Raw genomic sequence first — 25,707 nt, 5'->3', positions numbered from 1 at the left:
GTACAGTACAGTACCCTACACAACCGTACAGGGCACTCAAGTACAGTACTGAATACTACGCACAAGTTCAGTACCGTACAGTACACTACAATATGCTACACAATAAAACAGTATAATGCAGTGCAGTACAGTATAATACAGTACGGTACAGTGCAGTACACCAAAATGCACTACAGACCAGTACGGTACACTATAGGACACTACCGTACACTCACACTTCGTTACTTCCCTTTCAAATCTACCAACGGCATCACCATTAAAAAATTTCCTACTTAAATAACTGTTTCTTGAACCTAACAACGCGTAATAATCACAAATTAAACGTGAGATGGGGAGGGACGAGATTCCTGCAATGGCTGTTTGGCAACTGACGCTAGTATTTATTTATTTATATACAAGGAGGTACATTGGCTTTGTGAAAATACATAGTATTTACAATCGTGTAAAGCCACTAGTACGCGCTACCATCACTAACGACCATTGTTATTGCATATTACCTTTCAACCGGTTCAGTTTCCTCTCTAAACAACACCAATGTATATTTATATACGCGATTTAAGCCTTACATGCACATTGCCACTAGTAATAACGATTATTTAACATGCAATCAAATAGTGTTTTACACATGCAAAGTCATCAGTCATTTTCAATAATATAGATCTTGTGCGTTACACTTTCATCATTTGAACTCTTGTGAGTCCTTTTTTAGAGAATGACGCTATATTATGCTATGTTAAGCTAAGCAAGCTACGCTACACTGGACTAGGCTAGGGTATGCTAGGTAAGGTTAGATACAGTACCGTAAAGTACAGGGTACAATACATTGAAGTACACAACATTATAGTACACTACCCTACAATACATTACAGTACCGTTCACTAGAGTAAAGTACAATACAGTATAGGACAGTGCACCAAAGGCTACAGTACAGGATACAATACAGTACATTTCAGTACAGGGTGCAGTACATTACAGAACACTATAGTATAGTACAGCATAGTGCAGACCAGTACACTACAATACATTACAGGAAAGTCAAATACAATACAGAGTATAATACAAACTATTGTACTGATTTGTACATACAAGTACAGTGAAAGATTTTCTACTGGAAATTCCCCTAAAAATCCTATTACAAATTCCCCTAGAAATCCAACTAAACATTCCCAAAGAATTCCGACTATAAATTCCCAAAGAAATCCTACTAGAAATTCCCATGCAAATCCTAATAGAAACTCCTACAAATCCTACTACGATTCCCCTAAAATCATACTCAAAAACACTTAAATTTTACTACTAATCCTACTGAGAATCCAATGCAAATCCTACTAAAAATCCCCTAAAATTCCTACTAGAAATACTATTAGGAATCATAATATAAATCACCTATAAATCCTACTACAAATCCCTATAAATCATTTGAGCAATCCTACAAAAAATCATACTAGAAAAACTATTTTCGTTCCTACTACAATTCAACTAGGAATCTAACTAAAAATCCCCTAAAAATTATACTAGAAATTACCTTAAAATACTATTACAAATCCTACTATAAATCCTAATATTTTCTTCATTATTTATTAACATTCTTCAATCTATATAAATGAAAATGTTTGTTTGTGCATAACCGATAATCAATTAAAGTTCTTTACCAATTGGCTTGAAATTTTGACACATCCTTGCCTTTGAGTAGCCGCGTCTTTTTTATATACCTACTATATAGATGCCACACCTGTGACAGGTAAAACTATGATTTTCTTCAAAACTCCATCTTTTGCATGTCAAAGCTACACACATGCTCTACTAAATGTTACAATTCCATTTCAATGTTTCTGATTTGCAATAATTGGATTTTACATACATTCGGATTTATTTGCATTTCAATTTCATTATTTTCTGTGAATTGCATTGGAATTGAGCCGTGTTGTTTACCATACCAATCATTTCATGATTATAATTCATCTTTTCATTCCTTTTTTTAACTGCAATTCTTATATTTCACTTATGGGAACATCAGATTGCGTCATGTTCCAAATTTTATGATGGGAACATCACACCATTTGGGAACGCATCGGACGAGGGAGTGGGGAATGGTTGGGAGGCCCAGGACACGGTGAGGGGGAAATGGTGGGAACAAGGAAGGCGGCTCTGGCTCAGCAACGCGTTGCCAGCTACTGTTAGTATTGACTAATATTGTTCAATATTTATATTCTTCAATAATATCGATTATTATATTATTCAATATTAATATTATTCATAAATATTGATTATTATTTACTCTATTAGTCAATAATATCCATTATTCAATATTTTCTATTATGCAATAATATTAACTATTAGTCAATATTCGACATTTTTGCGTTACGATTATTCAATGTCATTTAATATTCTATAATACTAAATAATTTTGATAGGGGGATTTGTACGTTAGCTGTACCTAACTTCTGCCACTTTGCTTCAGTTCTGTTCTCTTCAGATAGCAAAATATGCAACAACCTGCGAGACGCTTGGTGCTCACATCTCAAGTCCACCCACCGACCCATGCCAGAGTACGTCCAGGAACAGTCACGAGGTAGTGTCCAGCCAGGACCCTCTTCCCAATGTCAGACCACGACATGTTACCTCGCCCCACGACTATATGCAACCGAGTTTTCAGTTGCATATAGTCCTGGGGACCATTCAGGCTTGTTACCATTTGTGTGCCCCCAAAGAATGAGGCGATTACATAAAATTCTATGCCCAAGCTTACCATCTGAGTGCCGGCAGGGGGAAGTGCTTCAAATAGCTTCGGCTATCACTTCCTTCTGTCCAGTCATGATGGTCCGAGTTTTCATTTATTTATATTATATATAATAATATTACACACACGTAGGTATAGAGCTAGGATAATTATTCATTTAGATTAATTACCCGAACTATATACATATAATAAATATCCAACGTATCCTAAAATTATTATAGATTACCTACATATATTATATAATCTGGATATGCATCTCAAATATATATAATGATCTAGATATAATCGAATATTTTATTGTAGTATTTTTTTTTTTTTATGTATTGTACAAAATATGTACTGAACCATATGCCACGAGATTTCACTACAAATGAATGCCTACAGTCCATGTACATATACAAAGCATAAAACTATGTATTACAATCTTGGTCGTAACTCCCAAGTAACAAACCATACACTTATTACTGTGCACACAACTGTTGAACATTACTAAAGGTTATTAACACTACTATGTTTGCGTATATTATTTAATGAGTTCTATTAGTCTGCTGTTTCAGACTTATCAAAACTACATTAAAAAATCCCAACTTTTACATTACAATTCAACTAATACAATAATGAAAATGTGATGCTGACAGTACACTCCTGTAATAATGGCACATATCACTATCTCCTAACTGATAAATATTAAAGGAATACCTTTGACATACAATTCCACAGTGAGGTCATAGGTCCTTTTACAAATCTATGCATAAGTATCCAATGGTAAAACAATATATAAAATTGAAGGCAAACATATCCATGGACACCACTTAGTCAACAGACATGGCATCATCATCATCCTTATCTTGATCCTTGGTTTTATCAGAAACCTCCTTCTCTTCTTCCTTCTTACTGACTTCCTCTTTACCTTTCTTCTTTCCCAAGGCCTGAAAAAAAGAAATAAAATCTATGAATGATCGATTAATGTCATAATGCAACAGTTTGCGCGCTCAAAATACAGATAGACAAACTCCTCAGGAACCGTAGGGGAACCTTTGACAAGCCGCCGGCTTCCTGTTGCCGTGGAGGGCACTATGGAGAAATGGTGGCTCTATGGTAAATTTAAGTCAATATTACCTAGGAGTTATGATGTACCACCCATTAAACATCTGGGACTCACAGTTAATATGAAAACAATCCTTAAGAATAGTTAAACGAATCTTTGACTTAAACGAACAACATTGAATATTCAACTGTACGAGTCTCTGTTGTGGTCCCATCTGGCCTACTGTGTCCTAATATGGAAACTTCACTTCAAAAACACATCAATGATTTTCCGCTTTGGAGAAACTTCAAGACAGCAACAACAATCATGCCAGAACTTGTTCAACTGTCACTACCACGAATCTTTGAAGGACTAACACTATAAATGTTTAAATTGTTATAGATTTTGATAGATTACCCTATAAATTTTGTTAGAAATTACCTACTTAATATTATCTGTTGGATTAAGGCCCTGCCCAAAGCGATATGCGTACTAGTGGCTTTACAAGAATGTAAACACATCATGCCGTGTACTCTCAGAAACCCAATGTAACTTGTAGTTATATAAATAACAGCCGAGGCCTTTGTAATACTATTTTAATGCATTGCTTTATACTTTGTAATGTATTTTAGAGAAGTGCTTTGTGTTTATAACCTCCAACTTGGTCAGTATTACAAATTAAAAAAAAAAATTATAATACTGACCAAATTGGAGGCTATTAATACAGACCACTTCTCTAAAATGCCATATTTGACACAGACAGGCTGGACAACAGCTTCAAGCTCAACAAGCCACAATGTAACACAGAAAATAGATGTGTTGTTCCCCCCATTGGGTTATTAACCCATGAACCCGCTTAACCACTCAAGTCGTAAATGCAGAGTATTATAGATTGTGTGTTGGTTGTGTTGTCGTCGTTGCTGATCCTTCCTTCTAGACAACCCAACCCACACCTCGGTAGTGTGTCTATACTTTACCAGATCACCCCTGGCGCTTCTGGCTCTTGGAGAGGGGCTCAACGTCACACGTTTAGGGGATGCGGCTCCAATACTTAGCCTCGTTGTCACGTGCACACACCCACTCGAGCTGCTGTGACTCCCCACTCTCTCCTTAGGTGATATGATCTCCTCAATCCCCTTTGACTTACTAGTATTACCTTCTACCCTGTCCACAGCAGTGGTTCTTGATTCTTTCTCTCTCTCCTTCTTAACTACCTCCTGGGAAGCCTCACTAGGATAAGGGCAAACACCAGCAAAATGGAATACATTTACTGGACAGAGTACATACACACATAATAATAATGAATCCTATACTCTATACTATTACAATCAGGTTGCACTCCAACACCATCAGAACTCTATCATCAGCTTATCAAGTGGTATCCTGTCTCCTGGTTCACCACCTGATACTATCAACCTCCTCAAATAGATCAAGTCTTATACTACAATGTTGGACTAATCAGCGAGAGAATATATCTATACACATGTACAAGGAAAATCAGCATTGCATGCAATAACATATATATATATATATATATATATATATATATATATCGGTATAACTAGTCCTTGGTACACAACAATGATCAATCGATCACTATCACTCCTAGAACACCACTGGATTACCTAGATCTGTAGGTAATCCAGCCTACGATTGTAACTCTAAACTTCAGTATAAAACACTCCTTGACATAAGAATGCAAACAATCACTCACCTCTCACTGCGTCTTGCACGCTAATGACAACCAAACACTATCAACTCCCTACAAGTATTCCACCAGAACTTCCTTTCCACATCTGGAAGTTCACTACCCTGATCTCTTCAGGTTCTTCGGGGCTTAACTACCAGGATCCTCTGCAGCTTCTCCAGGCTGCTACCATGAAGTTTCCTTGCGCAACTACGGTGCTTCACCCTTCTGCTAGGTTCCTCCACAGCTCTCTTGGCTGCTACACCATGAAGTTCCCTCGAGCAACTATGGTGCTTCACCACCTCTACAGAAGCACGTGACACTCCTCTTCACTGCTTCTCCTCACAGCTCGAGGTCCTCTGCTCCACTACCTTGGAGTCTCATCAACTACTTCCTCTGTGCTGGCTTCGAAGTTCTCAGCAACTTCTTCCCTAAGGACAAACCACAGATTATCTGGTCGAGGGCGCTCCTCCCTCTGACGAAGCTTGGTCAGGGCGCTGCCACGGCCCACAATAATGCCTCTGGGCGGTTTAATAAACACTCCTCGTCGACCAGGACTTGAGATCACAACGTTCCCAGCTCGATTCTACAGTTGGCACGTCTGCACACTTCTCTTCTCTTGGAGATATATCACTAGTGGTCCCTTTCTGACGGGAGCTCAACGGAGTGCGGCTTTCCCCTGCGATGTCTGTGGCTCAAGTGAGGTCAAAGCCCTCCAGAAGCTAGCATCACGCCTCCCGCAAAGTATCTACATCTCCTAACCGGTCATTTATCTGTTTTCTTCTTCACTGTCCATTATTTTAAACTGCTCAGCGAATTTTCCTAATTATTTCTATATATGAATCTTCATGTCAGTATATCTCCGACCTCCTAGTTAGGTCAGGCTTGTTGAATAACTCTCAAGGGGGAGACTCGTTTCTCCTGTAGGCTGAGATCATAACACGAGTCATTCCTTTTGTTCACAATATACACAAGACAAATCCTCAATAAAATAAGGGGGGGGGAAGTAGGAAGGCAGACCTTTGACAAGGCGCCGCCGTCCTGTCCCCTTCGAGGCCACTGTAGATGGTGGCCCTTAGGTCAATTCATCATACGAGCTTCTCCTCCCATCATTCTGAATCATGCTCATCGTACTAACCTGCACCCCCTCGATCCCCCCCTACCATCTTCACACAATCTGTGGCCAAAATTTCTCGTTTCATTCAGATTTTCATGAAAATATGTCGAAGATTTCTCTTTGGGTTGTTTTAAGGGGCCTGACAGCCGAGTGGACAGCGCTTCGGATTCGTAATCCTGAGGTTCCGGGTTCGATCCCCGGTGGAGGCTGAAACAAATGGGCACTTTCTTTCACCCTGATGACCCTGTTCACCTATCAGTAAATAAGTACCTGGAAGTTAGACAGCTGCTTCGGGCTGCTTCCTGGGGATGTGTAAGAAAAAGGCCTGGTCGAGGACCGGGCCGCGGGAACGCTAAGCCGAAATCATCTCAAGATAACCTTAAGATTGCTGGCTAACTACTGGCATGGCTATTAAGGCCACCACAAGCGCCTTAATGACTTAACTAGCGGGTACACCTATGGCTGCCACCTGACAATCACCTCTATATTTTGTCTAAATACATAAAATATACAAAATAATAACGAATAACAACATGAAGTACACACCCGTACAATCCTTTCTATATTATGATTGATCTGCAACACACATTTATTGGGCTAACTGGTAATCGACGTGACCCTTGCCAGGCGGCGGCTGGTCGACAAATGAGCCACACGTTAAGAAGCGGGACTCCCAGACAGACGCGCCACTCACCCTTACTTCACTATAATATCTAAACTGTCAACCTCTAATACAGTTAAGCATCTGACCACAAGAGGCGCTAATGCTCCCCCTGTTATTACGCCATCCATATAATGATTGCTCATTATTCATTGCAACGTTTAAATACATTCATGTTCTGTAGTGACAATGTCAGACCTCGAAGGAAGAATTTAAACACCCTTCTGAAGATGTATTATTAAATACGAAAGTACTTAAGGAAAGTCTTGTTTCAATTCTTCCTTCGTGGTCTGACACTGTCACATTTTTCATCACGTGTTAATTGTGGTGATTTACACGCAGATTTTGTAGTGTATATACGACAACTTCAGGAAAGTAATGAGTAGCGGATTTAGTCTAAACAATAATATATGAGTTTTGTTTTTAGTGCCAAATTATCTGGCAAATATACATTTGGAGATGTAGCCCAATCCTGCCTGTACCCCAATCCTTCCTGTAGCCCAATCCTTCCTGTAGCCCAATCCTTCCTGTAGCCCAATCCTTCCTCTAGACCAATCCTTCCTGTAGCCCAATCCTTCCTGTTGCCCAATCTTTCCTGTAGCCCAATCTTTCCTGTAGCCCAATCCTTCCTCTAGACCAATCCTTCCTGTAGCCCAATCCTTCCTGTTGCCCAATCTTTCCTGTAGCCCAATCCTTCCTGTAGCCCAATCCTTCCTGTAGCCCAATCCTTCCTATTGCTTAGGTACTCCCTTATCCACTGGAGCACCTTACCAGCTACACACTGTGTGTGTACTCACCTAGTTGTGTTTGCGGGGGTTGAGCTCTGGCTCTTTGGTCCCGCCTCTCAACCGTCAATCAACAGGTGTACAGATTCCTGAGCCTAATGGGCTCTTTATCATATCTACACTTGAAACTGTGTATGGAGTCAGCCTCCACCACATCACTGCCTAATGCATTCCATTTGTCAACCACTCTGACACTAAAAAAGTTCTTTCTACCTGTGTCTACCTGTGTTTCCACCTGTGTCCCCTTGTGCGTGTGCCCCTTGTGTTAAATAGCCTGTCTTTATCTACCCTATCAATTCCCTTCAGAATCTTGAATGTGGTGATCATGTCCCCCCCTAACTCTTCTGTCTTCCAGCGGAGTGTGTGTGTGTGTATATGTGTGTGCATGTGTATGTGTATGTGTGTTTATGTATTTCCTCTTATTATTTCACTATTTCCTTTTATTATTTCACTATTTCCTCTTTTGCTCGCCATACCCTCAGCGTTCCTTCACATCTCCGAACATCAATCTCATTCAATCGTAATATATTCGTTTAAAACGATTATGCAGTATTTGGGCCCTCTGCTGGAATTTGAGTCTCGGCATTTCTTTATACATACTCCCATAATATCATCATTTATGGAAATAAATGTATTTCTAACAAGCACAAAACAAGCTTCACAGATTGTCAACTTGTACAAGATTCTTGCGTCACGAGTGTTTAACACCTGTGCAATGGGAATGGAATTACCGCTTCAGCATCTCTTGCAACTTCACACACGATCTTGGTCCACTAACATAACACATTTATTGCCCAAACCAATATCCTTCCCAAGTAAGTAATTATCAAAGAAGGCACCAAGCCGGTAAGGCTATGTAGCACCACCAAATGTGCGGGATAATCAGAGGGCGCTAAATATTACTGAGGATGTCAATATGAGAACAGAAACACATAAGGCGAACGATACCAAAAGTATCCGACTCACCAAAACTGTAAGAGGGGCAATGCAGCTAGGACAATAAGGAGCAGGACAGCGCTCCATTAAGTGTCCATGAGTTAAGAGCGTATGGACAATACACAACCTTGCCAGAGCCGTTTCCCACCGCCGGTTATGGTGGTAGGAACGCCAGAGACACACTACTCTTAAGAGTATGCAGTTTGTTACCAGTAACATTAGACCAACAACCCTGCCAATGGGCAAGGATGGAGGAATGAATAACTGGGTAAAAGTCGGAATAACCTGTATGGGACATGGGGCAAGTGCTGCTAGCTTCCATAGCGGCAGCGTCTGCACGCTCATTCAAAGAGAGACCAATATGGCTGGGAACCCAGCAAAACTCAACTGTCTTAAATCTACTGGAGATAGGAAACAGCCAGTGTTGAATCTCGACTACCACCGGATAGACTGGATCTACGAGAGTGAGATCCAGTCTCGTTGACTGCGAGAGTCAACTACACCACCACTACATTCACCACTACACCACGTCACCACTACACCGTGGTGTAGTGGTAAGACACTCGCCTGGCGTTCCGCGAGCGCTATGTCATGGGTTCGTATTCTGACCGGGGAGGATTTACTGGGCGCAATTCCTTAACTGTAGCCTCTGTTTAACGCAACAGTAAAATGTGTACTTGGATGAAAAAAACGATTCTTCGCGGCAGGGGATCGTATTCCAGGGACCAGCCCGAAACGCTACGCGTACTAGTGGCTCTACAAGAATGTAACAACTCTTGTATATATCTCAAAAAAAAAAAAGTCAACTACAACCACAAAGGAGGATTGACAGCGAGAGAGCAGGAGACGAAGAGCATAGAAAATAGCATAAAGTTGTGCCGTGAAGATGCTAGTCTCCAGAGGCAGGCGACACACAGGTGTGGTCAGGAAAAACAAGAGACTAGCCTACACCGCCTGCAGACTTACACCCATCGATAAAGATGGAAATGGAGCAGGAATGTGAAGAAAAGTGTTCAAAGAAAAGGCGTTTCAGAGCTGTAGGAGGGGAAAAAGCTTTAGTGATGTGGGTCAGGGATTTGCAATATTGAGGAAGGGGGACCTTCCACGGGTTAAGGACGGAACAACACGAGGAGAAATATTAGTAATACTAACCGAAAGAGAATGTTGCAGGCGATACAACCGAACAGAAAGAGGGAGATGGTGAATGGGGAACAGGAACTACAGGAGGAGGGGAAAAGTCTAAACACGACACAGGCGAGAGTAAGGGTGTTGTAAGGACAAGGTAGCAAAGACAGTAGCGATCTCGGCGGTCCTGGAGAGACAGGAAGCCAGTGTCAGCGTACAAGCTGAGGGTAGGAGTTGAACGAAAAGCACCAGAGCTGAGGCGCAACCCAGTATGATGCAAAGGATCAAGACGGCGAAGAGTAGAAGGAGAAACAGAAGAGTAAGCAAGGCAATCATAATGGAGTTTAGACAGCACGAGAGAGGAATACAAAGAGAGGAGCATACATCGATCTGCTCCCCAAGATGTATGAGACAAAACCTTAAGTTGGTTAAGGGCCTTAGAGCATTCAACTCGGAGGTAAGGGATATGGGGCGACCAAGACAAACAAATGTCAAAGATTAACCACAAAAATTTCGCGGAATCTTTGTACACAAGGGGATGACCATAAAGTGACAAAGAGGAACGAAGAACGACATGCTTCCAAGAAAAGTAATAGCGCAAGTCTCAGTTGCAGAGAACTTGAAGCCATGATTGGTGGCCCAAGATGACTGCATCAATCGCAAGTTGAAGCCGCCATTGAAGGAGAGGCAAATTATCATTTCCCACCGCCAGTAACGGTGGTAGGAGGAAGGCCACGGGGACACACTACTCTTAAGAGTTCGCAGTTTGTTACCAATAACAGAAGACCAACAACCCAGCCAACTGTCAAGGATGGAGGAATGAATAACTGGGTAAAAGTCGTAATAAGGAATATCTTTACGGGAGATGGGATAAGTGCGGATAGCTTCCTTAGCGGCAGCGTCCGCACGCTCATGTAACGAGACACCTATATGGCTGGGAACCCAGCAAAACTCAACTGTCTTAAATCTACTGGAGATAAGAAACAATATTGAATCTCTACTACCGGGTAGACTGGATTAAAAGACTCAAGAAAAAGAGATATCAAACGACACTAATTATGGCAAAACACTTAAGCTTACATAAAGTGATCAAACCAAATACAGTAAAACTTTATAACTGTCACAGAGAAAAAAAGCTAATTCAAGAAATACAATAATAAAAAATAACTAATAAAACAAACCACACTGCTAAACTTACGTGAAGAGATCAAACGAAGGGGAACTATCAATTATCACTTGGATAATCAATGCTAGTACAACTTTTATAATAATGACTTCACACTTACAAAAAATTTATATAAAACAAAATAGAAAACAATTGTAAAATACTAGCCAAAGCCTTATAAAAATATAAATATCAAACAAAATTAAACACCAGAAAATGTATTGTACGTCTTAATTAAAGAACTAAAACAATATACAATATCAACATTTGAAATAAGTAAAAAAGACAAATCATGGTAAACTAAAGAATTTTTTTTTACTTAAAAAAAAAAAGAGGCCAGCATGAACTATAAATCAAAAGACAAGGCTCACTGTGCATTATACAGTGTACAATTGAACAGCCGAAAGATTGATATTTAACGGTGGCCGCAGCTCCCTGATATATAAGCATCCCATTATTCTCAAATCCAACTGGTAATTCATACAAGTGTACAGAATTTTAAAATCGGATTCCAGCAGAGAATGATTCAACTAATGACAACGATTTCTAATCTCCGAGAATGCTGGTTTGGATAATGGTAATCCAGTCCTAACTGATACTCCCCGGTGCTCAAGAATCCTAATCTTAAAGTTCCGAATGGAACTCCCGATGTACCCAGCATTACAACTGGAACAATTATACATATATATGATACTAGAGCGCAAGGGGGAGAGGGGGAGGGGGTAGGCACTTTATCTTGAAATTTAAAATGGAACCTATGGTATTTGTATTGACGAAAATAAATCTTAAGTCTACTTGAGGATAACAATGCTGTTTCCTCAATCGACTTCCTACAGAAAATTGAATAGTGCCGAATAAGGGTAATTTGATATATTATTGTGACTTTTTTTTTGTTTAGATCTGATTGTGAATACGAGAAATATTCGATACGTCATGTCTTTTAAAATAAAGAATCTGAGACAAGATGTATATTATATCAATGGTATATATATATATATATATATATATATATATATATATATATATATATATATATATATATATATGTATATATATATATATATATATATATATATATATATATATATATATATATATATATATATATGTATATATATATATATATATATATATGTCGTACCTAGTAGCCAGAACTCACTTCTCAGCCTACTATTCAAGGCCCGATTTGCCTAATAAGCCAAGTTTTCCTGAATTAATATATTTACTATAATTTTTTTCTTATGAAATGATAAAGCTACCCTTTTCACTATGTATGAGGTCAATTTTTTTTTATTGGAGTTAAAATTAACGTAGATATATGACCGAACCTAACCAACCCTACCTAACCTAACCTAACCTATATATATAGGTAAGGTTAGGTTAGGTAGCCAAAAAAAGCTAGGTTAGGTTAGGTTAGGTAGGTTAGGTAGACGAAAAAACATTATTTCATGAAAATTTGGCTTATTAGGCAAATCGGGCCTTGCATAGTAGGCTGAGAAGTGAGTTCTGGCTACTAGGTACGACATATATATATATATATATATATATATATATATATATATATATATATATATATATATATATATATATATATATATATATATATAACACAGAAGACATTGTCTTCTGTGTTGGCATCGATATGTTCTTGTCTTGTCCTTACTTACTCGATGCCAACACAGAAGACAATGTCCAACATAACAGGCCAATTACACTGGATTAATCTTTGTGTTTAGATAGGAGATGCCTCGTATGGGCCAATAAGCCTTCTGCAGCCCCTATGTTTATCCCTTATGTATCCCCCCATGTTTTCACCTTCATTGTATTATCACCTGACCTAATGCGGGTATAAAATCAACTAGTATTGTAAGATCTGTTCACTTGAGAATGAACCACGGAGGTTCGAAACGTCGTGCAAATTATACAAATAAGTGTAATACACTCTATAGTAAATCACTTCTTTTCTTCACCTTAAAAGTACGAAAATGAGTTTTGGAGAACTCCTATTTCAATTAAGCCCTGATGCTAAGAAAATAGTTAGAGGGATAGAAGCCCTAAACCAGAAAATAATAAATACAGAATATGCGGTCATATTCAATGAAACATGTTTGAAAGAAAACCTGCTGCCAGTATACACCAATATATATATATATATATATATATATATATATATATATATATATATATATATATATATATATATATATATATATATATATATATATATATATATATGTCGTACCTAATAGCCAGAACGCACTTCTCAGCCTACTATTCAAGGCCCGATTTGCCTAATAAGCCAAGTTTTCATGAATTAATGTTTTTTCGTCTACCTAACCTACCTAACCTAACCTAACCTAGCTTTTTTTGGCTACCTAACCTAACCTTACCTATAAATATAGGTTAGGTTAGGTAGGGTTGGTTAGGTTCGGTCATATATCTACGTTAATTTTAACTCCATTAAAAAAAAATTGACCTCATACATAGAGAAAAGGGTTGCTTTATCATTTCATAAGAAAAAAATTATAGTAAATATATTAATTCAGGAAAACTTGGCTTATTAGGCAAATCGGGCCTTGAATAGTAGGCTGAGAAGTGAGTTCTGGCTACTAGGTACGACATATATATATATATATATATATATATATATATATATATATATATATATATATATATATATATATATATATATATATATATATATTATTAAATATGACCGAAAAAGTAAGATTAATAATTCTAACACGAATTTTCTCAATCTTTCGTACATTTCTTTTCACTGTTGGTGGTAATTCAAAAATCAATTCTCCAAAATTCATTTTTATTTCTAGTCTGACGCGACACTTGAGCGCGTTTCGTAAAACTTATTACATTTTCAAAGACTTTAGTTAACACATACACAACTGAATAGAACTTACACATCTCCGATTTGTTTATATCTACATTTGAGTGAGGTGGATGGAGTGAGGTGGTATTTAATAGAGTATTAAATTCATCAACACAAGACAGAACACGAAACGATGGGTATTGAATAGAAGTGATTGTAGAAAGCCTATTGGTCCATATTTCTTGATGCTTCTATATTGGAGCGGAGTCTTGAGGTGGGTAGAATATAGTTGTGCATTAATTGGCTGTTGATTGCTGGTGTTGACTTCTTAATGTGTAGTGCCTCGCAAACGTCAAGCCGCCTGCTATCGCTGTATCTATTGATGATTTCTGTGTTGTTTACTAAGATTTCTCTGGCGATGTTTTGGTTGTGGGAAGAGATTATATGTTCCTTAATGGAGCCCTGTTGCTTATGCATCGTTAAACGCCTAGAAAGAGATGTTGTTGTCTTGCCTATATACTGGGTTTTTTGGAGCTTACAGTCCCCAAGAGGGCATTTGAAGGCATAGACGACGTTTGTCTCTTTTAAAGCGTTCTGCTTTGTGTCTGGAGAGTTTCTCATGAGTAGGCTGGCCGTTTTTCTGGTTTTATAGTAAATCGTCAGTTGTATCCTCTGATTTTTGTCTGTAGGGATAACGTTTCTATTAACAATATCTTTCAGGACCCTTTCCTCCGTTTTATGAGCTGTGGAAAAGAAGTTCCTGTAAAATAGTCTAATAGGGGGTATAGGTGTTGTGTTAGTTGTCTCTTCAGAGGTTGCATGGCGTTTCACTTTCCTTCTTATGATGTCTTCGACGAAACCATTGGAGAAGCCGTTGTTGACTAGGACCTGCCTTACCCTACAGAGTTCTTCGTCGACTTGCTTCCATTCTGAGCTGTGGCTGAGAGCACGGTCGACATATGCGTTAACAACACTCCTCTTGTACCTGTCTGGGCAGTCGCTGTTGGCATTTAGGCACATTCCTATGTTCAAATGCCCTCTTGGGGACTGTAAGCTCCAAAAAACCCAGTATATAGGCAAGACAACAACATCTCTTTCTAGGCGTTTAACGATGCATAAGCAACAGGGCTCCATTAAGAAACATATAATCTCTTCCCACAACCAAAACATCGCCAGAGAAATCCTAGTAAACAACACAGAAATCATCGATAGATACAGCGATAGCAGGCGGCTTGACGTTTGCGAGGCACTACACATCAAGAAGTCAACACCAGCAATCAACAGCCAATTAATGCACAACTATATTCTACCCACCTCAAGACTCCGCTCCAATATAGAAGCATCAAGAAATATGGACCAATAGGCTTTCTACAATCACTTCTATTCAATACCCATTGTTTCGTGTTCTGTCTTGTGTTGATGAAATTAATACCCTATTAATGCCACCTCACCAAAATTTAGATATAAACAAAATCGGAGATGCGTAAGTTCTATTCAGTTGTGTATTTGTAAACTAAAGTCTTTGAAAATGTAATAAGTTTTACGAAACGCGCTCGTGTCGCGTCAGACTAGAAATAAAAATGAATTTTGGAGAATTGATTTTTGATTTACCTCCAACAGTGAAAAGAAATGTACGAAAGATTGAGAAAATTCGTGTTAGAATTATTAATCTTACTTTTTCGGTCATATTTAATAATATATGTCTACAGGAAAGACTGCTACCAAAATATACTAATATATATATATATATATATATATATATATATATATATATATATATATATATATATATATATATATATATATATATATATATACGCCTTAATCCACTTGACCATCACGACCGGACAAAATGAGGTGATAGCCGAGGCTATTTGAACCACCCCACCGCCGGCACTCGGATAGTTATCTTGGGCATAGCATTTTACCAAATCACCTCATTCTTTGGGGCAACACGTGAGGAACACAAATGCGAACAAGCCTGAATGGTCCCCAGGACATATGCAACTGAAAACTCACACCCCAGAAGTGACTCGAACCCATACTCCCAGAAGCAACGCATCTGGTATGTACAAGACGCCTTAATCCACTTGACCATCACGACCGGACAAAATGAGGTGATAGCCGAGGCTATTTGAACCACCCCACCGCCGGCACTCGGATAGTTATCTTGGGCATAGCATTTTACCAAATCACCTCATTCTTTGGGGCAACACGTGAGGAACACAAATGCGAACAAGCCTGAATGGTCCCCAGGACATATGCAACTGAAAACTCACACCCCAGAAGTGACTCGAACCCATACTCCCAGAAGCAACGCATCTGGTATGTACAAGACGCCTTAATCCACTTGACCATCACGACCGGACAAAATGAGGTGATAGCCGAGGCTATTTGAACCACCCCACCGCCGGCACTCGGATAGTTATCTTGGGCATAGCATTTTACCAAATCACCTCATTCTTTGGGGCAACACGTGAGGAACACAAATGCGAACAAGCCTGAATGGTCCCCAGGACATATGCAACTGAAAACTCACACCCCAGAAGTGACTCGAACCCATACTCCCAGAAGCAACGCATCTGGTATGTACAAGACGCCTTAATCCACTTGACCATCACGACCGGACAAAATGAGGTGATAGCCGAGGCTATTTGAACCACCCCACCGCCGGCACTCGGATAGTTATCTTGGGCATAGCATTTTACCAAATCACCTCATTCTTTGGGGCAACACGTGAGGAACACAAATGCGAACAAGCCTGAATGGTCCCCAGGACATATGCAACTGAAAACTCACACCCCAGAAGTGACTCGAACCCATAACCCATTCCTCACGTGTTGCCCCAAAGAATGAGGTGATTTGGTAAAATGCTATGCCCAAGATAACTATCCGAGTGCCGGCGGTGGGGTGGTTCAAATAGCCTCGGCTATCACCTCATTTTGTCCGGTCGTGATGGTCAAGTGGATTAAGGCGTCTTGTACATACCAGATGCGTTGCTTCTGGGAGTATGGGTTCGAGTCACTTCTGGGGTGTGAGTTTTCAGTTGCATATGTCCTGGGGACCATTCAGGCTTGTTCGCATTTGTGTTCCTCACGTGTTGCCCCAAAGAATGAGGTGATTTGGTAAAATGCTATGCCCAAGATAACTATCCGAGTGCCGGCGGTGGGGTGGTTCAAATAGCCTCGGCTATCACCTCATTTTGTCCGGTCGTGATGGTCAAGTGGATTAAGGCGTCTTGTACATACCAGATGCGTTGCTTCTGGGAGTATGGGTTCGAGTCACTTCTGGGGTGTGAGTTTTCAGTTGCATATGTCCTGGGGACCATTCAGGCTTGTTCGCATTTGTGTTCCTCACGTGTTGCCCCAAAGAATGAGGTGATTTGGTAAAATGCTATGCCCAAGATAACTATCCGAGTGCCGGCGGTGGGGTGGTTCAAATAGCCTCGGCTATCACCTCATTTTGTCCGGTCGTGATGGTCAAGTGGATTAAGGCGTCTTGTACATACCAGATGCGTTGCTTCTGGGAGTATGGGTTCGAGTCACTTCTGGGGTGTGAGTTTTCAGTTGCATATGTCCTGGGGACCATTCAGGCTTGTTCGCATATATATATATATATATATATATATATATTAGGCAAATCGGGCCTTGCATAATAGGCTGAGAAGTGCGTTCTGGCTACTAGGTACGACATATATATATATATGTCGTACCTAGTAGCCAGAACGCACTTCTCAGCCTATTATGCAAGGCCCGATTTGCCTAATAAGCCAAGTTTTTCTGAATTAATATATTTTCTCTATTTTTTTCTTATGAAATGATAAAGCTACCTATTTCATTATGTATGACATCTATTTTTTTTTATTGGAGTTAAAATTAACGTAGATATATGACCGAACCTAACCAACCCTACCTAACCTAACCTAACCTATCTTTATAGGTTAGGTTAGGTTAGGTAGCAGAAAAAGTAAGGTTAGGTTAGGTTAGGTAGGTTAGGTAGTCGAAAAACAATTAATTCATGAAAACTCGGCTTATTAGGCAAATCGGGCCTTGCATAGTAGGCTGAGAAGTGCGTTCTGGCTACTAGGTACGACATATATATATATATATATATATATATATATATATATATATATATATATATATATATATATATATATATATATGCAATATTATAACTTAAGTTATAATATTGCACAACAGTTTAAGAAAAAACTCTGATAGAGAGGCTTACAATGTCTCATTATAATTTTATATATATATATATATATATATATATATATATATATATATATATATATATATATATATATATATATATATATATATATATATGAATATGAGAACAAGCCTGAATGGTCCCCAGGACTATATGCAAATGCATCTGCTTACGAGAGGTGATATCAGGAGCTTCCTGCTGGATGCCTCCTGAAGCTGGACCAGACGCCACTGGCTTCCTGCTCACGTGAGAGCAGTAACATATATTGTTGCCTTCCCAGGCGACAGTAGATGCGTACAGCTTTTTGTATATTTTTTGCACCTCTCTTTTTGCCATTAACGTTACTGTCACATGTTTATATTTCTTTTGCATTTTACATTGTGGTAATGCCAAGTAGAATATGGGAATTTTTTTGTTGGTAAAGTCATTTTTGTTATATTAAATATTTAAAGTTTTTCATTCTTTTGGACTTTACTCGCAGCTCTCACACCGTAAAGAGGTCAGAAGCAGTCTTATTTACTTTATTTTACTTTTTTTTTATTTAATGTGATTGGCATATCACCACCCAGAATAGCCACTGCTCTATTCTTTCACTATTACGTCACGAAGTGATGAGGTCGTCACCACCGAGGGCTTGGGGCTCAACCCCGCCACAGAGGTGGGAGGGAAGCAGTGTCAGTCAGTTGAGTCAGAGACGTAGCATGGTCAGGGCCCAATGTAGTGGGGGCCACAGAGCTCCGCCTTCCATCACAGTCTGACTGAGGGGGGCCTGGTCGCCCACCCTAGAAGTCTTGAGTAGATTGAGTGCCAGAAATTGGCATAGAATCGAGCATGCATATAATTTTGTCCACGATTAAGCCCCCACACCCACCATGGCGCCACAATTAAGAGGATAGGACACCCAACAAGACGAGGGCCCCCCAGAGGGGCATCGTGAATATACACCCTGCAATTACCAGCTTAACCCTTAAACCGCGCAATACATACGTATGTATTTGACATAACATGATTTAACATAAATTTTTAAAACTTGCACAAACACTCCAATTTTTTGTGCAAAATCAACTAAGCAAATGCTCCAACTTTGTCTAATCACAACATAACTTGAAAAACAAGATAATATTAATTTTAAAATTAAAATATTTTTCTCTCAGAATAGCATATGATCTTCATTTTCATCAAATTAGAATATAGATTTTTAGAATAGTTTACTGTAAAAAAATAATCGTCAATAAGGCATTTGAAATATGCGGCAAATTTTGACCAAAAAAATTATAACTACAAATGTATAGTTTATGAAAAATCCAATCTTAAGGGACAGCTGAGCACACAATGTCAAAATAGTGAAAATCGGTCAAAAACTGGAATTTTAGAAGCCACTCAAAGTTGACACTAGTTTCAGAGATAATTGAAGTTTGAAGTTATCAACAATGAATAGAGGTAGTTTTAATTTGTTAATTTTATTGTATGTTTTAATAAACATTGTTTGGGTTACTAATCAGTAATCAGAAAGAAAATATAATAGTCAGAAAGAAAAAGAGGTGGGGAAGAAAAATGAAACAAGAAAAAGATTTCAGCAAAATTAGTAAAGACAACTGCAGGAGCATAAGGCTTCAAAAGGACATGTCCCATGGAGCATCACACTCCGGCAGCCAAGCCCCCTCACGACAACGGGCTGGAAAGGGAGGCGGCGGCAACAGGTAGAGTTGTAACAACCGAAACTAGTCACATGTGACGAGGTAGTGACCATTGGAGACTTGACAATTGTTCCTGCTAAGGAATGGAGAGGATCAGCAATGGGTGAACAAAAGACTGCACAATGTAGCCTGATCATCTTCAACCACAGCACTACTTGAAGGGAAGGAGGGGGATGCTGGTCGTTTACCTCCACGAGTCTTAATTTGAGAAGCGAGTTCGTTTACCATGTGCATTCTGATTCTGTTTATTAAAGTTTGGGGCCCCCAGAGTCAAGGGATATCACCACCAGGGCAGCAAGGAAGATCAATTGCTGGTCAATGTAGAAAAGTGTCATCTTGAGTGGTGAAAAGTGGGCGAGCAAAAGGATTCTACTACATCGAACATTCTCCAAAGGTACAAAGACCTCTTTCTCCCTCATGCCCCAGTTCAGCCACCCAAACTTACCAGTGAGAGAAGTCCCTCTAGAGGGTGGTCCGACGACACCAACATGTGCCCTACATGATTTCCTCACATGTACCTCATAATTACTTGTACCCCCAGAGAGGGGTACAAGTAATTATCAAACCAGGAAGGCTGTGTAAGCAGAGAGGGGTACAAGACAACCCCTACTGGCCCCAGGACACGGTACATGAGCCCTCTTATCACACCAAGGCAAAACCCTCGAGAGCAAACGTGAAAAACAGCAGAATTAATATTTAACATCAATAAAGGGGGCATTAAAAAGGCAGCATTTTTTCAGTAGTTTATATTTTGCCATTGATCTGCTGCTGTACACAACTAGCAGGATTGTACAAATTAGCTATCTCTAGATTATGTTCTAAAATGTGGCACTCGTCTAGTTTTGCAGCCTTAACCCTATATGTACAAAGTTCAAATAAAAAAAGATGTTCATCACTGTATAGAAGATCTACTTAATTCAAAATTTTCCCTGATGATGTTGTATATTACGACAACGCTGTAATGTAATACATCTAAACATTTAAATTTCCTGGCTCACTCAGTCTTAATGTAATAATAATGATTTGAGCATGATTCATGTGTGTTTGTAGGCACACAGTCACTTCATAAAGAGCTGCAACAGAAATATTCCACAGGCCAATGTTGCCAAATACGGCAGTCATCATACCAAACTACGGGTCTTTGGCGCAGCAAAACACACCCCATCCCCCTATTCACTAGCATAATGTACAACCTCATTACATTACATTCACTTCAACAAATCTAAACCTGATTTTTGAATGGGCTCAAGTGCTCAGAGGGTTTACATTCGAAATTACTAGACTAGTTTTCTTGAGTGAAAGGGAACAGAAAAGCTAATTCTGATCAACTTCATTCACAACAAAATACATACATCCAATTTGAAAAAAGCACCATTTTTACATGCAAAGGAAACACACTCCAGCTTCATTATTTGCCGATCAATATTATCATTCAACAAATACATCATGGAATAATCCTAGCTTGAGGTGCCTTGCTTAGTGGTTTGGGAGTGGGGCGACTAGTACACCACGTATGCCAACAGATTCACCACTTGTCGAGGGTGCAGGTAAGCGTGCCTTTTAGGTCGTGTGCCTATGTGGCAAGTCTAGGCTAAAAAAAAAAAAAAAATGAAAAAATAAAAATATAGAAAAACAAAAAATAAACTTTTGGGAACTTGCTACAAGAGGTGGGGAGGGGTGAGGGGCCTTTCTTACACATACATCAACATTAACCTCCCCACTCCTTGCAAGCTCATGCAACTGCACATGTTAAAACCTACAGTAAACAAACCTACTTTAAAAAGCTTTAAATATAACCATCCATGTACAGATGTTAACCTTCACCAGGCACCCTAAACAAGTGCAATCATCTGAGCACAAACTGCAGGAAGATAAAGGTTGAGAAAAGTGACAACTTCCTGATAGTACCCGCAGCATAATGAAGACTGCCTTCTTTTAAACCCAACCATTTATTGGATGCCTTTATCTTAACCTATCTCCTATTCTGCATGGTAGGAGCTCTACTAAACAGAATATCTGCTTTAAAGCTGCAATATGCAACTCTGCCACCTTTTCTGTCATCTTACAACCCATTATTCCATAACAGGCAGCTGCACTACTGAACTTTTGTACCAGTACTTTCACCATAAAAAGGCAGCCACATTGCATTCTAACGTCTTCAGCCATTAAGCCATTTTAAACCATTAGAGGCACCCCAGCCAAACCCAGCCATGTCAGGTATAAAACAGCCATTCACTCTCCGGTATACAATGTTCTGTGTTACCTTAAACAAAAATATCAAGTATCTGGGGGGCGATGGCTAGGCTTGGCTGTGATAACCTGACCACAGCTACTTAATACAGGCATGGGGGGAGGCAGTTCCTCACAAACAACCATTGCAAGGGAGTCAGGTTTTAAAAAATAATCAAATAGAAAATAGTGAACAGAAACAGTACACATCAGTTGCCAGCTGGCGACACACTCATAATCATTTACACAAAATACCTACACTTAAACCTCCAGTATTTCATTGTTAAAAAAGTCTTTGTTATGTACAAAATATAGGCTAAAACTTAAAACCTAAATGCTGTACAAAAGGCATCGGTAGACTAAGCTTATATTTCAGTATCAAATACAACGGCCTCAACAGAAGAAATGAGCACATTAACCAATTTTCTTAACAATTATTGTACCTAAAATTGTACAGTTTAAAAAACCACTGCGCCAAATAATCTTGATTGTTTACAACCGGGTAAATTCACATCAAGCCCGTACAGTACAGGACCCAAGGAGCAGCACGACCTTCAGAACAACAACGTTACGAGAAACATCAGCCTGCCCAGGAAAATCTTGCTTCGTGGCAAACATAGATTTAATCTAATTTTCCTCGAGACTACTAATGTTGCCCGGAATATTGTAATTCTGTTGCGACGAGGTATTAAAACACTTGACTTCATTATACCTTAATATTAGTCAGATATTAAAGAAAATTTACAATAGTAACAACAATAAAATTATGGACTATGTCTTTAACACTAGTGAGAATCACAATTTTTTTTACCTAGAAAAACTACCTTAAAAAATTAAATAATGACATACATGTAAAATACAGTCAATATTGCTCGTCCACATAAAAACGGTCAAACAAATTATTAGCAAGAGAGCAAGTCCCAACATATGTAAACAAAAAAACTGAAAATTAAACAAAAACAGGAAAAAGGCAGAGAGAAAGTGGTCCTGTACAGGGCAGTTCTTGATACGAGCTAATCTTTGGTCTCTGTGTTGTCTTATTTCTAACCTTAGACCAGGTGGAGAGGTTTATTGTGGTGGGCTTTGAAGTGGTGGAGTTGTGGTGACGATGATACATTGCTCGAAAGTCATTAGTAGGCAATAAAGGGGATGATCATTTTCTTTCACAAAGTTTGTGTACTGTTTGTCGTCGCGAAGGAGGCATACTGTTTCTACTACGTACCTGCTTCATTATACTTTGCCCACACTGGAAGGGTGCCAATTTCCTATACAATTTATAAAATATATATATTATATATATATTATATATATATTATATATATATATATTATACATATATATTATACATATATATTATACATATATATTATATATATATATATATATATATATATATATATATATATATATATATATATATATATATATATATATATATATATATATATATATATTTATTTATTATATATGTATGATGTGGACAATTACATAAGAGAGCAACTTCAATCTACTCGTTACAAAATACCAACATTAATTAAATTAGATCAATAATCTATTACAGTTTAGAAAAACGTGTTACTCTCCTGACATGAGACATGACCTGTAGTTGTAAGCAAGAGATCAAATACTCAACAAGGCTGATTTTTGAGATACGACCACAAATGTCCAGGTCGAAACCTTACTAGAGCTCTGGCCATCCCCCAATCATACCATCACTGGCATGGTTTGACAGAGTTAAGATGGAAAACTTCCAAAAGGAAACCGAAGGTGTACCACAGCAAGTTTTACCACTCGTACAGCTGAACTTTAACCTTCTTTTGTGGCACATTAGTCTTCCAACATATGGCACTCTTCCAACATGGGCTCAAGTCATCTACACAATGAACCCTCAAAATCCATGACTATAGCTGGATGTATGAGAATGGCTGAGCATTACTGGGAGAGGGCCGCCCATTGGTGTGTGGATCTCCGCCCTCTTGCCCAATAACACCCTCACTACCATACCGAGCTGCCCCTAGAAAAGAAAAAAATTCTGATTAAATTTATATTCACCAACAAATATTGCATAGGATTAACAACAACAAATTATCTACTGAAGATACCTTTTAATCAAGGAAGATATCCTTGGGGCCCCTAATACAATTAGCCATAACAAAAATACATTTTCTCAAACAAAAATGCCTCCCTCTCCATACACATACAGTATACACTGTATACAGAGGGTGAGAGAGAACAAGGGAGTAGGTGTGGATGGTGAATATTCTGGAAATGTTTTTCCCAATGCTCTCTTCTGCCATGTGAGGGATTCTAATAATCCCATTGATTGGTTTTCCTCCAAAATAATCTTTCCTGCCTCTACTCTACACAGACGCCGTCTTGTTGAATCGGCTCTAATACACAATATACCCAACATGAACTTGAGTCCTGGCTTTGTTGCTGTGGACTTTTCCCTTTCACAGTATATACTCAAATGCTCTAATCTTCCTAACAAACGTGACCTAACATAAGCTTACCCCTTCCATTTATCTTTCTTTCTCTCTTCTCCATTTTCTGTTCATTGTCTTCTCCTACGCTCCCTTGCTATCCTCTTCTTATTCCTATTACTATCTCCTTCTCATTCGGTGGTTATAATGGGAGCTGTCTCGTATGGGCCAATAGGCCCTCTGCAGTTATTATTATTACTATCCCCTCTACTACACCTTACTTTGCTCCTCAGCTCTCTCTTGCCTATTTATTGCCTGTCTCTACTTTATCACAATCGACTTGAGAATGGTCCAGGACGGACCGAAACGTCGTCGTCCCTTCACCTTCTAGTGTGTGGTCTGATCAACTAGAAGTAGGTGTCAGTTATAGCCCTGCTGCTGTGCCAGGTAAGTCCACTACAGGCTCACCATAGCCCTTGCTACTTGGAACTTTTTGTTCCCTGTAGCTGTATCTAAAAACAAAAACAACAATCTAGAAAGGAATGACAAAATTGATTTTAACAGAGGACACTATGGGGATGCACTATGGGACACAATGAATTTCAATGGAAAGACTTGCTGCTAGGCAAGGAAATAAATCAGATGTACGTTAAATTCTGTGTACTATACAATAATAATATTATATAATTCATTTGTTCGTGGACAGGCAGCCAAAGTATATTCATATATGTTGGGCTTATATGGAGGGTTCCCCCCCCCCACTCCAGGTTGAATTACTAATGCCACCCAAGATGCAACCCCTCAACCAGCTGACTCAGGAGTATTAGGAGATATGAAATGCACCCCACCCATTTCTGTCCCGCCCAGGATTCAAACCCGGAATTCTCGACTGTGAGTCGAGAACAAACCTGACTGCACTACCGGACCCTATGACGAAGGTACAAAAAATATGTATACAGTACCCAGAGATGCAGAACCAGAAAACAGGACTGGTTCAATAGAAATTGTGAGAGGACCAGAGAGGAAAAGACAAGGAAATGGGTAAATTATAGGAAGAGGCCTAACCCTCA

General features: G+C 39.0%; 1 protein-coding gene and 1 long non-coding RNA gene across 16 annotated transcripts in view; both read right to left on the bottom strand.

Annotated features, from left to right (window-relative positions):
* Positions 1–3,253: 3,253 nt before the first annotated feature.
* On the bottom strand, positions 3,254–7,254 carry LOC138351332 (uncharacterized). The gene is made up of 2 exons (XR_011222433.1): positions 7,118–7,254; positions 3,254–3,669 (listed from the first exon to the last, which is right to left on the bottom strand). It is a non-coding gene; the product is annotated as an uncharacterized lncRNA (long non-coding RNA).
* Positions 7,255–21,557: 14,303 nt separating this feature from the next.
* Hrb27C (Heterogeneous nuclear ribonucleoprotein at 27C) overlaps positions 21,558–25,707 on the bottom strand; it is an 87,006-nt gene continuing 82,856 nt past the window's right edge. For all 15 annotated transcript variants that reach the window (XM_069303038.1, XM_045750290.2, XM_069303042.1 and 12 more), the window contains one exon: positions 21,558–24,228. In XM_069303038.1, coding sequence (XP_069159139.1) covers positions 24,116–24,228 — 113 coding nt within the window. In that variant the 3' untranslated portion in view covers positions 21,558–24,115. The remainder of the gene's footprint in view (positions 24,229–25,707) is intronic.

The sequence above is a fragment of the Procambarus clarkii genome, chromosome 49, assembly GCF_040958095.1.
Source record: "Procambarus clarkii isolate CNS0578487 chromosome 49, FALCON_Pclarkii_2.0, whole genome shotgun sequence".
Taxonomy (NCBI): Eukaryota; Metazoa; Arthropoda; class Malacostraca; order Decapoda; family Cambaridae; genus Procambarus; species Procambarus clarkii.
The sequence above is the reverse complement of the archived record's forward strand: the minus strand, read 5'-3'. Positions and strand labels throughout refer to the sequence as shown.